This window comes from Rhinolophus sinicus, chromosome 8, assembly GCF_057876585.1.
Source record: "Rhinolophus sinicus isolate RSI-liver-muscle chromosome 8, RSI-T2T, whole genome shotgun sequence".
Taxonomy (NCBI): Eukaryota; Metazoa; Chordata; class Mammalia; order Chiroptera; family Rhinolophidae; genus Rhinolophus; species Rhinolophus sinicus.
This window is the reverse complement of record NC_142508.1, coordinates 58,219,824-58,235,760: the sequence shown is the minus strand read 5'-3', so window position 1 is coordinate 58,235,760 and position 15,937 is coordinate 58,219,824. Positions and strand designations below refer to the sequence as shown.

At 42.8% G+C, this 15,937-nt stretch overlaps 1 protein-coding gene across 2 annotated transcripts; it reads left to right on the top strand.

The window, feature by feature from the left end:
- The first annotated feature begins 1,967 nt into the window (after positions 1–1,967).
- On the top strand, positions 1,968–7,943 carry NUDT7 (nudix hydrolase 7). 2 transcript variants are annotated; one of them, XM_019710955.3, is made up of 4 exons: positions 1,968–2,100; positions 4,989–5,142; positions 5,933–6,091; positions 7,273–7,943. In XM_019710955.3, the coding sequence occupies exons 1-4, from the start codon at positions 2,069–2,071 to the stop codon at positions 7,639–7,641; spliced, it is 714 nt and encodes a 237-aa protein (XP_019566514.2). In that variant the 5' UTR covers positions 1,968–2,068; the 3' UTR covers positions 7,642–7,943. The 2 variants fall into 2 exon arrangements, with proteins under 2 accessions (XP_019566514.2, XP_019566522.3); XM_019710963.3 differs by lacking the exon at positions 4,989–5,142 and having other exon boundaries at positions 1,973–2,100.
- Positions 7,944–15,937: the final 7,994 nt, after the last annotated feature.

The window sequence follows — 15,937 nt, the reverse complement described above, 5'->3', positions numbered from 1 at the left end:
TGCAAAATGCTTTTGTTGTTCTAGTCTTGTACCTGCCCCTCTGAACAAGACTCTTCACCCAAGTTTGGCTTCTGCTGTTCGCTTTACTCAGAATGCCATCATCCCCATTCTGGCCTCTTGAAATCCCACCTACCTCTCAAAACCTACCAGAGTGCCAGCTGCAGCTCAGTGAATGGGATCAACAGCTGGCTCCACCATTTACCAGCTGTGTGACCATGGGCAAAACACTCGACCACTCTGAGCCTCAGTTTGCTCAAGAAGAGAAACTAAAATCCCCAGACAATAATTTTTAGCTCCCAGCTCAATCCTCTGAACCACTCTCCTTTCCCTTCTCATATAGAGAATACGCTTTGCCTTACTAGACCTGAGTCACGTTCGTTACCACCCCAATGGATTAAGTGGCCTTAGAGGTCAAGTTGCTACATTTGAGACGTGCCTAGCCCATTGAAGTATGCAATGGATATAAGATGAGAGGTTAATTTATCTCCTCCTTCATAATCAGACCCACATAATTCACAGGTCAGTTGCTTCAGAGAGGTGATATTGAAATAAACGAACTCAGAGGTCAGAATGATCTAACCTCGAACCCTAGCTGTGTGAACTTAAGCAAGACATTTATTATTTCCTAATCTGGAGCGTGAGGATGGTAATGCCTCTGGAAATAACCCTGCTTCATGGGGGTGTTCAGAGGATTAAGAACACTAATGTGACTGAAGTGCCATCACAGTTATTATTGGGATGTCATCAAGCTTTTGGTTTTGCCTCTCCCAACCTTGGCAGACTCACCAGGTGAATATCTGAGCTCAGTGGTGTTAAAGGCCTGTGGCTCAGCTGTCCCACAACCCAGCGCCACACTGTGAATTTTGTGAGTCATAGGTAATTTTGGTTTTATGAACCCCTTCCTCCACAAAATAAGAATAATAAAATGAATTCTATTTTATGACTGCATTGGTATAAAGATGAATATAATCCAGGCTGGATTTATTATTATAAAGTGCTTATTATTATATTGTTTCTTCTGATTTTAAAAGAAATTAAAATTAAAACATTTTCGTGGGCCCCTAGGATTACTGTGGGCCCCAGGCATTGCACTTCCTGTGAGGGATGGAGAAGTCAGCCTGGCCTTAGGCCTCTGCAATCTGACCTCTTAAGTGTCACCTCCAACCAGGCTCTCTGTCACTGGCTCTTGTCCTGCCACTTCTGGGGTCTTTGCACATCACTGAGTAGTTATACCAACTTGTCCTTCTTCCTAGAACTCGCTCCTGTGCCCCTTTCCCTTTGCTTTAACTTTCCACACATATCAGAGCAGTGGCTCTCTGAGCATTAGAATTCGCTTACAGCACAGATCCCTGGGCTTTATCCCGGATTTTGGATCCAGCAGCTCTGGGGTGGGACCCAAGAGTCTGTATTTTAACAGCATCCAGGTGCTGCTGATGCTGCCGGTCCTGAATCACTTGGAGAACAGCTGCTTTCGAGGTCCACTCTGTTTCCATTCTCTCTCGTTAGACTTCTCGGATGTGATTTGGTCACATTTCTCCCCAGGGACTAAAGGCCCCCGCTTTATCGATGTAATACTTTGATGCATGTCTCTCTCTCTCTCCCATTTGACTGTAAGCTCCACGTGTCTTTCCGCTTTCTGCGGCATCTGCACCCAGCACATAGTAGGTGCTCAGTAAACACGCGACGACTCCAGAAAAGTTAAACCAACTTAACCTCCTGGCAAGTGAACGCGAGTGTCAGAATCCTCTCAACTCATCAGCACTGCATTTACACTTTGCTTTGGTTTGTCTTGCCCCCTTCTTTACAGTTGTCAGCATCGGAACTCCTCATATGCCTCTCATTCTTGAGGCAGAGCGGGTCACTGGCCAGAAACGGCTTGGTGCCACCAGGAAGGCCTGGCCTTAAGCTCCGGCAGTCCCACCCTCACATCTGGCCCCGCCCAGATCTTCCGCCTACGTCACCAGGCCCCGCCCCTTTCACCGCCCCAGGCCCAGTGCCGGTCTGCGCATGCCTTTCCAGCCGAGCGCCTCCGAGGAGTCTACCCTTGGAAACAAACTTGACCCGAACCATGTCGCGACCCTCTCCTCCGGAGCCAGCCAGGTAAAGCCTCCCCGGCCTTGATCGCGGCGGGGCCCAACAGATCGCGGGCCGCCGGGGCCTTCTGCTTGCTGTTGATTTTGCCGAGCCCGCGCTCGGTGCACTCACCTCCTTGCCGGCCCCTACGCACCTTCTCCAGCCCAAAACAGAGCCGGGCTTCGGCTAACTTGAGTTAACACCCATCATCATGGGTTCACGCCTCTTCTCCAAGGGCGAAGCGTTTCCCCCTGTACAGCCGCCGTACCTGTTCCGCTCAGGCGTCCCCAGAGTTCAACCTCAGGAGCCACGATTCTGCACCCGGCAACCCTGGGTTCAAGTTCCCCTGTAGCTACTTCCAGTCGTGGCCTTGGGTCTCTCAGTTATGTAACCTCGCTGAGCCTGGACAGGATAATGCGCTCACCTCGCTGGGCTGTTGTGATAAAGAGAAAAGCAAGGAAAAGAGTGTGGAGTGAGCTCATGCTCAGAACAGGGTAACTGCTACTGTTATTGGTGTTTTTACGGTAATTATTTCCAGGACCGGCCCCTAATGCGGACAGGCACATTTCTGCAGACTTTTGCTCTGCTGGCCCCTCTGGTCAGTTCTGGGGGCCTCTTAGAAGCCACGCTGGCTCGAATCCATCCCCACTGGGTAGGCCAGTTTCCTCTCCTGGATGTGGGGCTGTGTGCATAGAAAGTAGGCTGGGGTCCCCTCCAGTGCCAGCATTCCATCATTCTTTTCAAGCCATTTGGCCGGTTGCAGCGCTCTGGCCGTTATTGTAGTTCACCTAACCGCAGTGAGCGTCCTGCCATATAGAAAGAGGCAAAAAATAGCCAATACCTCCTGCAAACTACTCCTCATGTAACGAGGAGGACGAGTATGACAGTAGTCACCATTCATTGGCCACTAGCTGAGTACCAGCCACAGTGTCTGAACCATGTCCTTAAATCCTCACAGATGTCTTCAAGCATGCCACAGAGGACAGGAGGCCTCAGAGAGCTCATTCCTAAACACTCTGAGACCAGTTCTGGCTGACTTAAACATCGGATTTAGCCCACTATGTAAAACTGCCTTTCCCATAGAAAAATGAAAATCAAAATGTTACTTTATTGGGCTGTCATAACCAAGTGCCACAAACTGGGTCACTTACAACAAGAGAAATTTCTTCTCCCACAGTTCGAAAAGCTAGAAGTCCAAAATCAAGGTGTGGGCAGGGCCATGCTCCATCAGAAGTCTCTAGGGGAGGAGCCTTCCTTGCCTCTTCCAGCTTCTGGTGGCTTCTGGTGTTCTTCGGCTTATGGCAGCATCACATCCAGTTTCTGCGTCTGTCTTCACATGGCCTTCTTTCCTGTGTGTATCTATCTCTGTGTCCTCTCTTCTCATCAGGACACCAGTCGTTGGATTCAGGGCTCACTCTAAATCCAGGATGATTTCCTCTTAAGTCCTAAACTACTTACATCTACAGAAAAGCTATTTCCAAATAAAGTCACATTCTGAGGTTTTGGGACGGACACTATTTAACTCACTACACAAACCAGCAACCACATACACCTTTCAGAAGGACCAAAACAAATTCACAGTCATGGACGCAGGGCACCATTTGTGGTTATACATCCAAATACTTGCATGTTATCAGGTCATTGTTCTCAGTGTGTCCCCTGTTCCACAGCATCAGCCCCACCGTGGCTTGGGACTTTGATATAAATCCTAACCCTCAGGCCCCACCCTAAACTTACCAAGTAATGGTTTGGGGGTGGGCCCAGCAATCTCTTGTCATAAGTCCTCCAGGTGATTCTGTTACTACTACAGTTTGGGAACCACTGTTGTAAGGCAATTGAATGTTTGATAACAAATGGAATGCTTAGTAACACGACATAAGGGCCAGGTTTAGAGAAAGTCCTTAACCTTACAATGGGCTGACCTTACAGTGACTTACTCAGCAAACCTCTTACCTGAATATAATTATGGATTTCAACATTTAACTATTGCATTGTTAAAAGAATAGTTTACCATAATTTAAATTTAATTTAGGTTTCAAGTGAACTTGTGTACTAAACTGTGTACCTGGTACAGTAGTCCTCCCCTCACCTGGGGGATGTGTCCCCAGACTCCCAGTAAGTGCCTGAAACTACAGATAGTGCCGAACCTTATATACGCTGTGTTTTCCTATACACATATACTTATGAAAAAGTTTAATTATAAATTAGGCACAGTAAGAGATTAGCAACAAGAACTAATAATAAAATAGAACAATTGCTATAACATGCTGTAAGAAAAGATTTGTGACTGTACTGTACCTTATTGTACTGTACTCATCTTGTCACTCAAAGGAAGCACTCGAGGGCTTCTCTTTGGCATACCTGAGTTGCCGGCATCACTACTCTTGTGCTTTGGGGCCACTCTTCAGTACAATACGTGTCACTTGAACACAAGCACTGCTAGCACCACAACAGTCATCTCATCACCGAGAAGGCCACTCCATGACTAATGGGCAGGCCGCACAGCCAGCCTAGATAATCTGCATAAAAGGATGACTCCCGTCCCAGGTGGAATGGAGTTGGACAGTGTGAGATTTTTATCACACTATTCAGAACAGCAAGCAATTGAAAACTTGTAAATTGTGCTTTTCTGGAATTTTTCATATTTTCCGACTGTGGTTGACCATAGGTAACCGAAACTGCGGAAAGCGAAACCACAGATAAGGGAGGGGGCTACTACTGTAGGGTTTTGCCTCATTTTATCTTGCGCCCAATCATGCGATTTGGGTATTAGTACTTTTGCCATGTTATTGAAAAGTACACTGAGACTCCGAAATAGGAAAGCTGAAGGTACACAACAAAGCAGAAACAGGCAGGACAAGGAGCTTTTTACCATAACTCTGGTGACTAAAATGTGTGGTTTGTTTCCATTTTAGAAACAGTTTGATAGATGATGCTAAAGCCCGCTTAAAAAAGTATGATGTTGGGACCAAATATTCTCACTTGTCGTCTAATAAATATTCCATCCTTTTACCGTTGTTGGCTAAAGAAGGAAAACTTCATCTGTTGTTCACCCTTCGGTCAGAGAAGGTAGGTGACCAACAGATCCTGCCATTAAAATCTCAGAACATTCGAAAACCCCACAGAATTGTGTCTGGTTCCATTTATAGGAAATATCCAGGATAGGAAAATCCACAGAGACAGAGTGTAAAGGAAGAGAGAGGGGGATTGGGATACAGAGCTTAATGGACAGAGTCTTCTTTCAGGGTGATGAAAATGTTCTGCGACTAGATTGTGGTAGTAGTTATATAAAATTGTAAATATATTAAATGTCACTGAATGGTTCACTTTAAGATGGTTAATTTTATGTTGTATGAATTTCACCTCAATTTAAAAAAACAACAGTTTATAAAACTGTTCTGAGGACTCAGTGAAAAACATCCTTGTGAAGCAACATGCCCAGAACATGGTAAGCGCTCAGTAAAAGTTATCTATTGATCACATTGCTCTTTTCATTATTATTTTTAATTTTTAAAATTATTTTATTTTACTTATTATTAGTTTCAGGTTTTTGTTTTTAATTCTTTCTTTCAGCTTTTTTTTCTCCCCATCAATGTACATCTGTTTCATGTGTATGGTATCTTTTGGGGGCAAGTAGAGAAAAATTAGAAGTGAAAGAAGTTCTCAAATTTCTTTTTTTTTAAAATGATTCAAGTGAAAACATTCTATTTTTTTGTTTTGTTCGTATTCTCTCCATTATTACCAACAGTGTTAAGAATAGTCTATGGTACAAAATACAAGTTCAGTAAATACTTGTTGAATGAGTATATGGTCCCAAAATTGGAATCACACATTGCAGCTCTGCTCTTTCAATATCCAGCTAAGACGGTCCCCTGGTGAAGTATGCTTCCCTGGAGGAAAGTGCGAGCCTACAGATGTGGATGATGTGGCCACAGCTCTCCGGGAAGCCCAGGAGGAAGTGGGGCTGTGTCCTCATCAGGTGGAGGTCATCTGCTGCCTGGTGCCCTATCTGTTTGATGTAAGAGTTGGAATGGAACTGGGTTTCTTAGACTCTCCTGAGCTCCCAATGGATCCACTATCTAAAGGATGGTCAAATGTGACCTTTGAGCTTCTATACATAAGAGTCAAGAGACTGGTTCTTGTGTGGACTTTGCCCCTCGTGAGCTAAGTGGCCTTGGGCCAGCCCCTTTTCTTATCTGAGCCACACATTCTCATCCAGTAATGAAAGGGGAACTCCATCAGTCGTTTGCAAACATGGTATTGTGTTTGAACCCTGTAGATGCTTCTATACTAAACCCCAGGCCTCAAAATTCCCAGTAGAATCTTTCACTTAACAGCATCCTACATTCATTTGCAAGCAGTTTTGATTGTAAATAGAAATCTCCCCACATGTAAACATACACGTTATGTAATATAGTGATACATAATTATATATATGATTTCCCATAAATGGGAATGTAACACAATTAATACTATGTCACTTTTCTATTGATAAATGGCATATCCTTGTCTATACTGATAGGGAAAGGTGTCTGTTGCATTCTTTTTAAAGGGCTGCATAGTATCCCATTATATGGATATTCTCATAATTGATCTACCCTAAATGTCCATCAATTGAGGAGTGATAACTAGAGTTTGGGGCTGTTGCAAATAATGTTTCAGTCTTGTGCAGTAAATCCTCACTTAACATTGTCGGTAGGTTCTGCAATTTTAAGCGAAATGACGTATAATGAAACCAATTTTACCGTAGGCTAATTGATATAAACAAAAATTAAGTTCCCATAGTATCTCATCTGTGTTATAAGGAAGCAGTGTCATTCGAACACCTGCTGTACTTGTATATTTTCTCACTGGTAGGAATTTATCATACAGATAGACACAAATGCAACTGCTAAATCACAGGGACAATAGTTTCATAATGCCAAGCTGCCATTCCAAAAGAGTGTGCCAATTTATGGTCACAAAAGAATCACTTTCAGAGTCATCTCACAGATGCGGCCTCAGGTAGGGCAGAGACATCCCCCGTTTCATGGGGAACATAGAATTTACGTCTGCAGCCAGTTCTTCCTCCTCCCTGCCCACCTTAGGCATTGACTGTTTCAGCCTGTATTCTTGGCTTACATAGGAGTGGCATGCCTTCAGCATTTGAAACAATATCTCTTCACTTCTTAATTTCTGTATTTTGTTTTCTGCTTTTAGACAGATACATTGATAACACCAGTTGTAGGGTTTATAGACCCCCACTTCCAGGCTCAGCCTAATCCTGATGAAGTTAAGAAGGTGTTCCTGGTGCCTCTGGAATATTTCTTGCATCCACATGACTACCACCAGAATCACGTGACACAATCTGGTCGTCATTTTATTATTCATTGCTTTGAGTACACAAACCCTGAAGATGGTGTGACTTACCATATCAGAGGAATAACTGCAAAATTTGCTGTGTTCGTTGCCTTAATTATTTTGGAAAGAAAACCCACCTTTGAGGTTGAGTTTAATCTCAACGATCTAATGTCATCCTCTGAAGAGATCTTCCTGAAGCTTCATAAACATGCAACAAGCAAGTTATGATTTATGAGACCAACAAGCAAATAACTAAGCAGCTTTTTTGTGTGCTTATCCACAGAACAACAATAATGCCAGCTGGTGGATTTTGACAGGCACGAATATTTTTCCTGCAATCTGAAGGTAAACACCTTGCCTTATTTCCACTTACTCTCTATTATCTGAAAGAGCAAGTCTTTCAAAAGTGGAAAATGTGTTTTTAATATTGCATAATTTCACCCCCCAATATATTAACACTATTTGTCTTACACATGTAAGAAAAACTATCTGGCACATAGTAGGTACTTAATAAATATTTGTTGAATATATGACCATGTGGCTTTTATCTTATTTGCGAAAGGTAATATCTCTTTCTGTCTGTTGTTACATGTGACAGAAACTTCTGCCCAGCCATCAGAATCTATCCTCCCTTTCTTCCATGGCAGTAGACCGGAAGCTAAGCCCAAAACAAAGCTCCCAGGTAGAAACAGCATTACCCAGGATTCCTTGCAGCTAAATGTGGCTCTGAGACTTAGTTTAGGCGAATGAGACGAGAGCGAAAGTTGACCTCGCAGGTCATCTCCCATTTAAGAGATAAGCCAGCTTCCCTGGATTCTCTTTGCCCTTTCCATGATCAGCAACATGGATTTATCTGCAACCCCGCCTTGAACATACAGATGAGGACAATTCCTAGTGGAATGGCAGAACCAAAAGATGGTAAGAGCTTGGATCTCTGAATGACTGGAACAAAGCAACCCTCCACCCTCGGCTGCTCTTAACGACTGTTACATGTGAGAAGAATGATATTCTTTCTGCTACTGTAATTTAGGGTCACTTTGCTTGAACAGAGCTATAATCCTAAATAATATACCATCACACTTGAAAATGGCTTGAGGGGTATTCACGCAAACTTGAGTTGTTGCCAGCAGTTAGAATTTGGGATGAGCTGACATCTAACATAGGGTTCTGTGACATGGACAGGATGCCCTTATGTGTTGGTGGGGTTTGGCAGTCATCCAGAGCAGCTGAAAAGGAGGAATGTGAGGGGCCCGCGTGCCTGCCAGTCAGGAGAAATAATGTTACCTACCTCAGGATGATGACAGCAGGAAAACCCTGATGTCAAGCACAAGCCCCTCCTCAAAAGTCAAAAAGGCAAACATTCTGGAATGCATGCCATGAATTCTATGGTTGGTACATGGGCATCTCCATATATCAGGTTTTAGAGTTAACAGGAGTTTCTTTGTTTAATTAGGGTGTTAACCATCCTGGACGAGCTCAGGGAAGCAGGTGAGTAAAGCGGTGTCACCTCAATTATCTGACGGCAATTTCCCATTTTACTGACTTACTAGATTTTCAGAAAGCCAACGCATTTCTAATAAGCCTTCGTTATAGCTGAAAATGTGATGCCCACACTAAATCCATCGACCAGCCATACAACTGTCCATTGCTGCTGAGTTTTTATTTTCTGAGAATTGGCAGAGGAAAATATCCGTTCTGCTGCTTTATACCCATAAGTGTTGAAACGGCAGAAATCTGGCTCCAATCACAAAAGCAGATGTTGGGTAAGGTTCCCCATTAACGTTGTGTAACTTGGGCTTGCGTGTACAGTCCTGAATTGTTTCTGAACAATTAGTCACTTGCAAATGTCTATTTACAATCTGACAGTGGTGTGATTGTCCAGTCGATGGTTGACCTCTGTGGCAGTGCAGAAAGCGGTCTTTCTCAACTGTTTCTATGAACTCCACATAAGAGGAGTTGGCCTCGTTGAAGTGTACAACCTGAAGGACAGTCACGGGCACCCAGCTTAAGGGGCTGAATATTTAGCGATGGAGATACTGTGTCCTCCCCCCGCCCCTTTTTTAAGTGGTATATTTTATGATATCTATGTTCAGGGTCCTAGTTGAACACCCTGTGAGTCAAAGAAACAGAAGCCTGGGAAATCTGGCTCAAATTAAAAAGTGATGGGCAGGGTACCAATCTCAGGGAATCTATAAAATGACTGAACAAATCAGGCTTAAGAAGCATAGCAACGGGGAGCTACTTCAATAGCAAAAGGTTGTGAACTTTCACTTCTGCATCCTGTCATTGTGACAGGAACCATCTGTTTGGGTTGATGTAGACAGACATAGAAGAGCAATAGGAACTCAAGGATTCAGTCCCCAGTTCCTTGGAGAAAGCTCCATTAGCCTCGCGTGGCTCACCTGGCAGGTTTCCTGTAGACACGTTCAAGGGCTGGGTCAGAGTTGGGACCATGAATGCACACGTCTCCCTAAGTCCTCTGAGTCACCCTGCTGGTGGGAGCATTTCTGAAGTGGGCTAGGTGGACATTACAAAACCTCTACTCTCTCTAGTCCCTAACATGAGTAAATTCTGTGGTTTCTGCCATCCTGACAGTTCAACTCTGTCTCCTTTGCATCCCCACAGCCATCGCAAGCAGGTGGTTAAGAGCTCTGAGGCTGGAGGTCAAGATGCCCTAGACTTGAATCCCAGCTCCAACATCAGCCCATTTGAGGACCTGAAGCAAGTTACTCATTCTCTACAAACGTCAGTTTCCTCTTCTGGAATGTGGGAGACATGAACTGTTTCAGGGCTGTTGAGGGGTTAAAAAAATTAATGCATGTGACCCCTTTATGTTAAGCACTCCCAAATGCTCAGAACAGTGCCTGGGAAATAGTAAGGGCTCGACTGTCTAGTAATTATGACATTATAACTGGGACATTTACTATAACAATAATAATAAGCATTGTCATGTCTCTAGTTCAGAACATCACCATATTCCTATACCAGAGGTTCCTGAACTTCCGTGGTTCATAACAGTTGCCCTTGTGATCTCAGCAATTTTTTCACAGCACATCTAGGCCAAAAGAAAGACCTGATTTCTTATAAACACAATTTCATAAATGTTTATGCCCTACTAACTTGGTAGCCATTTGAAAATATACTGTATGTATATTGAAAGAAATATACTATTTTATTTCAATCTTAAATAATGGCAATTGCTTGCTAACGGTATATGTGCACCCCATGAGTTGGGCACCCCAGTTGGACACACAAGTAAATGGGAGATTCAGATATAGACATATGATAGGGACAAACACATAGTCAAAGGGAGGAGGGTCATCTCCTCAGATTCGGGACTCAGGGAAGAAGACATCCCAGAGGAGGTGGTGGCTGAGCTGAGCCTTGATGGACAAGGAGATTCTACCCCAGGGAAGCAGGATGGTAGTGGTGGTGAGGGGGACGAACATTTATTAAACACCTGCCATATACCTGCTTCTTCACTTTCACTATTTCATTTAACCCTCACAACAAATCTCTGCAGTGACTACTATTATTATTCCCATTTTTAGATAGGAGAATTTGAGGATCAGAGAAGTTAAATATTTGCCCGTGGTCACACAGTTCGTAAATGGGAGAGCCAACACCCGAAGCCCACATGTATGAATTCAAAGCTCATCCTCTTTCTGCTATGCTCACTTACTCCAAGATGAGGCTCATTTCATAGGGAGAGGCAAGAATAGAAGGTTACATTTATGTTTCCCTTGAATCACCACAGGGTAAAGGGAAAGCAATACAAACTTAATAAAGAGAGAGCAGAGCTTTTTTTAACTTTCGTCCTGTCCTCCAGCTCATTCAGCTGATGGTGCACACAGTGAAATGAGTAATTAGCTAGGATGATTTTAATTAAAATAGAACATACCAATTAATAAATGAAAGTGCTGGCATACTTGTTAATTTAACCACTCTGTTCATGGTGCCAGCTTTCCAGTTAAAGAACTGAGATGGGAAAACATTCCTCTATCCCTTCAATAAAATGATTACATATAATTCAAGTCTATTTTTTTTTGTTTCCAGTTGGTTTCTTACCTGAGAATAACACCTGGTTTTGATAAAACTACTGGAGTGTTCATCCCCTGGCCCAGCTGTTTTAGACCTGGGGTCCCTAATAACAGGGTCTGTGTGTGTCCTCCACTCAGAATTTTTCATTGCCTCCCATCACCACTCAGCCACCTCCCCCTGCAGAACACTACTGAGACTTCACGAGTCAATTCCTCTATGCCCACTCTTCAACCACGCCTACTTTACGGCACAGACACTGCTTTATTGCACCCCTTGCATATCTGTCGAATATATGTATAGCTTTGTGCTTATTCTGGCCACCACCATGGAAGAGACAGATCCACATACCATGAGACCCCTGCGTCTGACTTCCCCTGGCCTCTGGTGAAAGGACCAGAGATCAATGGCCAACTCAAAGATAGCATCCATTCTTTTCCCCCATGACTACAGTATAACAACCAAAGTGTACTTCTTAATCCTGTCACCTTTTTTCACCCTGCCCTCAACCCCCTCCCATCTGTCACCCCAACAAATCTAGTACCAATGTGACACCATTCATAGTTACTACAATATTATTGACTATATTCCTTAAGGGTAGCATCTAACTTAATGGCCAGTAATCTATGACTTGTGTGCTCTACTTAAATGGCTAAGTCTATTACCGTGTTTCCCTGAAAGTAAGAGCGGGTCTTATATTAAGGTTTGCTCCAAAAAAACGCATGAGGGCTTATAATCAGGGGATGTCATCCTGAAAAACATGCTGGGGCTTATTTTCCGGTTAGGTCTTATTTTCAGGGATACACAGTAGATTTTCCAAAGAATTTAATTTGAACTATGCCAAAAGATAACATACGATGTCTGACAATTACATTCGCGGTCTTGCTACAATGCGCTTACATTGACAGCACTACACAAACAGCTCGGTAAGGTTTCACAACCTTGGTATATCAGTGTCTCACAGCTGTGCTCATGTTGACGCGTGGTGGTGTCTTGCTGAGTGGCATTCATTATTGCTGTTGCATGTTTTGGGATGCCGTCACAAGAATGTCTGAGCTTGAATGAGAGCAATGAACAAACATTAAATTTCCTGTTAAACTTGGCAAGAGTAGAAGTGAAATCAGGGACATGTTAGTTCAAGTGTATCGGGATAATGCTATGAAGAAAACGGCAGTGTATAAATGGATTAAACATTTTTCTGAAGGGAGAGAACATGTCACTGATAAAGAGAGGTCAGGATGGCCAGTAACAAGCAGAATTGATGGAAACATGGCAAAAATTCGTTGAATTGTATGCCAAAATCATCAGCTGACTATGAGAAGCATAGCAGACTAAGTAAAATTCGACAGAGAAACAGTTAGGAAAACCTTCACTGAGGATCTTGGCATGAGAAAGGTGTGTGCAAAAATGGTCTCGAAGGAGCTCACCAATGAACAAAAGCAAAGGAGAGTTGAAGTTTGCCAAGACCTTTTGGAGAGGCAAGACGATGTTTTGGGCCGTGTTATCACTGGTGATGAAACATGGGTGTACCAATACGACCCTGAAACAAAGCATCAAATTGCACAGTGGAAGTCAGCCAATTCTCCACGACCAAAAAAGTTCCTTCAGTCCAAATCAAAAGTCAAAACAATATTGCTAACCTTTTTTGATATCAGAAGGATTATTCATTATGAATTTGTACCAACTGGACAAACAGTTAACCAAGTTTACTATTTGGAAGTGCTGAAAAGGTTGAGTGAAAAAGTTAGACAACCTGAATTTTTCACCAACAATTCATGGCTCTTGCATCACGACAATGCACCAGCTCACACAGCACTGTCTGTGAGGGAGTTTTTAGCCAGTAAACAAATAACTGTATTGGAACACCCTCCCTACTCACCTGATCTGGCCCCTAATGACTTCTTTCTTTACCTGAAGATAAAGGAAATATTGAAAGGAAGACATTTTGATGACATTCAGGACATCAAGGGTAATACAACGACAACTCTGATGGCCATTCCAGAAAAAGAGTTCCCAAATTGCTTTGAAGGGTGGACTAGGTGCTGGCATCGGTGCATAGCTTCCCAAGGGGAGTACTTCTAAGGTGAATGTAGTGATATTCAGCAATGAGGTATGTAGTACTTTTTCTAGAATGAGTTCACAAACTTAATTGTTAGACCTTGAGGCTTGGGAACTATTTTGGCCATCTACATACTGATGAGTAAGCCCAAAAAGTCAGAGTTTAAAGGTTAGTTGGCCAGTAATTGGTGGAAGTATGTCTTTGATCTGGGCAGTGGTTGTCATGTCAGAGATTCCACTAGATAGAACCGGAAGAAAAAGAAATATTTCCTGAAGCAACTTAAAGATCCTTTTAAAGTTCTCATACTCAAGTCCACAAAATTTTATTTTATAGGTGTAGCCTTGGTTTGATATTTCCTTGACTATAACTTTCCTTATTTTTCATTTTATATCTTCAAGCCTTTATTCCTTACTTCATCACGATTGTCAATGGCACTTCTGTTTCCTGTTTTCTGTTTGTTTTTCCTCTGATTTCCCATGTGAGTCTTGAAGTTTTCCTTCTGGTTATTTTGTTCTACCTTTTTAATTCATTTATGTTTCTTTATTAATTTGTAAACAGATTCTGCTCTGGGCTCATTTAATCTCCTTCCACCAGCCTGGAGTTTGTTTTTTTTTCTAACTCTACTACATGCCATGGAGCCTATAAAGCATTCTGAGAAGTTACCTTCATTTTTTTCCCCTGACTATAAATCTGTATGGCCTAACATCGGACCAAATGATAAACTGAAGATAGTTTTGCTAGAACTCCTAACCTGTTGTAAACATATATCAATCCATCTTAGTCCCCTGTACTAGCCCCCAAAAGATATGTCCAAGTCCTAGTGTGTAGTACCTGTGAATGTGATTTTATTTGGAAATAGGGTCTTTGCAGATGTAATTAAGTTAAGGACCTTGAGATGAGATCATCCTAGATCACCCTAAATCCAATCACTGGTGTCAGAAACAAAAGCAGATGGAGATTTGAGACAGAGACACAGGGAAGAAGGCAGAGGTTGGAGTGAGGTGGCCACCAGCCAAGGACCACCTGGAGCCACCAGAAGCGGGGAGAGGCAGAAAGCATCCCCCTGTAGAGCCTTCAGGAGCGTGGTCCTGCCAACACCTTGATTTGGGAGTCCTGGCCTCCAGAACTAGGAAAGAATAAATTTGTATAGTTTGTATACCTACCACTAAGTTTTCATATATAAGGTATAAATATTGAAATATTATTTATAAAATACCATTAAAATTATAGTTTTTATAAATAGCCACTAAGGTCATGGTGATTCGTTCTACCAGCTCTAGAAATACCTCTTCCCTCTGTCTCAGGATTAAGATGGAAACAGTCTACTGTTGACTGTTCAGGGATTGGCACCCAGCCCAAACTCAGTTAATCAGATTGAATCCCTCAGTAATTCCCTTGGGATTAGGACCAAGCAGCCCCAGGGTCTATCTGCCTACTCCCTGGAGAAGAGAGAGTTCTCACTAACCAGCTTCATTGCTAGACTGTAAATTGCATGAGGGCAGGGACTGTACCTTCCTAGGGCCTGGTATTGTCTGGCATATAGTACTTTCCAATGTTTCTTATCTCAGTAGCTGAACTCAGAAACCTGAGTTGTCCTTGACACTCACCCTCACCCTCTATAGCAGACATAGTCAATGCCCTCCCATATCCCTCAGGCCCTACCATTGCATTGAGCTCCAGACCACTTCCAACAGCCAATTATTAACATTTCTGTTCCTGAAGAATTTTTCTAAATCCATAGCAGGAAGGTTGGAAATGCCCCATATCGGTCCTTAACCAATGAATGATGGAATTTGGTTTATCAATAGCACAGCTTCTTTGCCCTTTGGGTGGGATAGTTCTGGTGCATAATTCTCACTGGCCCCCAGAATGAACTAAGCTCCGTTTACCTACTATGGTAATTGATTAAATACCTCACTGTTCAGTGGCCACCTTCCCTTCCTTATCTCATTTCCCTACTCCTATACAAATGTGCCCTGTATATTCTAATAAAGTACTTGAGTCTTTGTCTCAGAGCTTGTTTCTAGGTAAACTCAAACTAAGATACTCCTATATCTAAACTGTCACCAAATTCTACTGAATTTATTTTCTGAATAGATGTCTGCCTAGCAGTGAATTTTTCTAAATAAGAATTTATCTATATATGGTACATTGATTCCAATGCTTTTTCTCACTCCACTGTATTTTTTTTTTCTTTTCTTTTTTAAATGAAATGACAGGGTCAAGTGAGGACAGCCTTATAGCAACACCCATGGATTCTGGATTGAAAAAAAACACTTTTGTGCAAAACGCATTTGATGTGTAAATGCACTGATCTTGTAAGGAGCTAGATGAGCCTGAGAAATGGGGGTGGGAGTGGATGATAAGATCGGAAGTCAGACTTGGGGTGCATTTGAAGGGTGCGCAGGGAGGATACAGGGATGGGCA

What these genes read in the sequence shown, in the direction of transcription:
- NUDT7 (XM_019710955.3), top strand. Translation starts at nt 2,069, where the DNA reads ATGTCGCGACCCTCTCCTCCGGAGCCAGCCAG. An exon ending in TCTCCTCCGGAGCCAGCCAG is followed by an intron (nt 2,101 to 4,988) that starts GTAAAGCCTCCC and finishes TTTCCATTTTAG; the next exon opens with AAACAGTTTGATAGATGATG. An exon ending in TGGTGCCCTATCTGTTTGAT is followed by an intron (nt 6,092 to 7,272) that starts GTAAGAGTTGGA and finishes TTCTGCTTTTAG; the next exon opens with ACAGATACATTGATAACACC.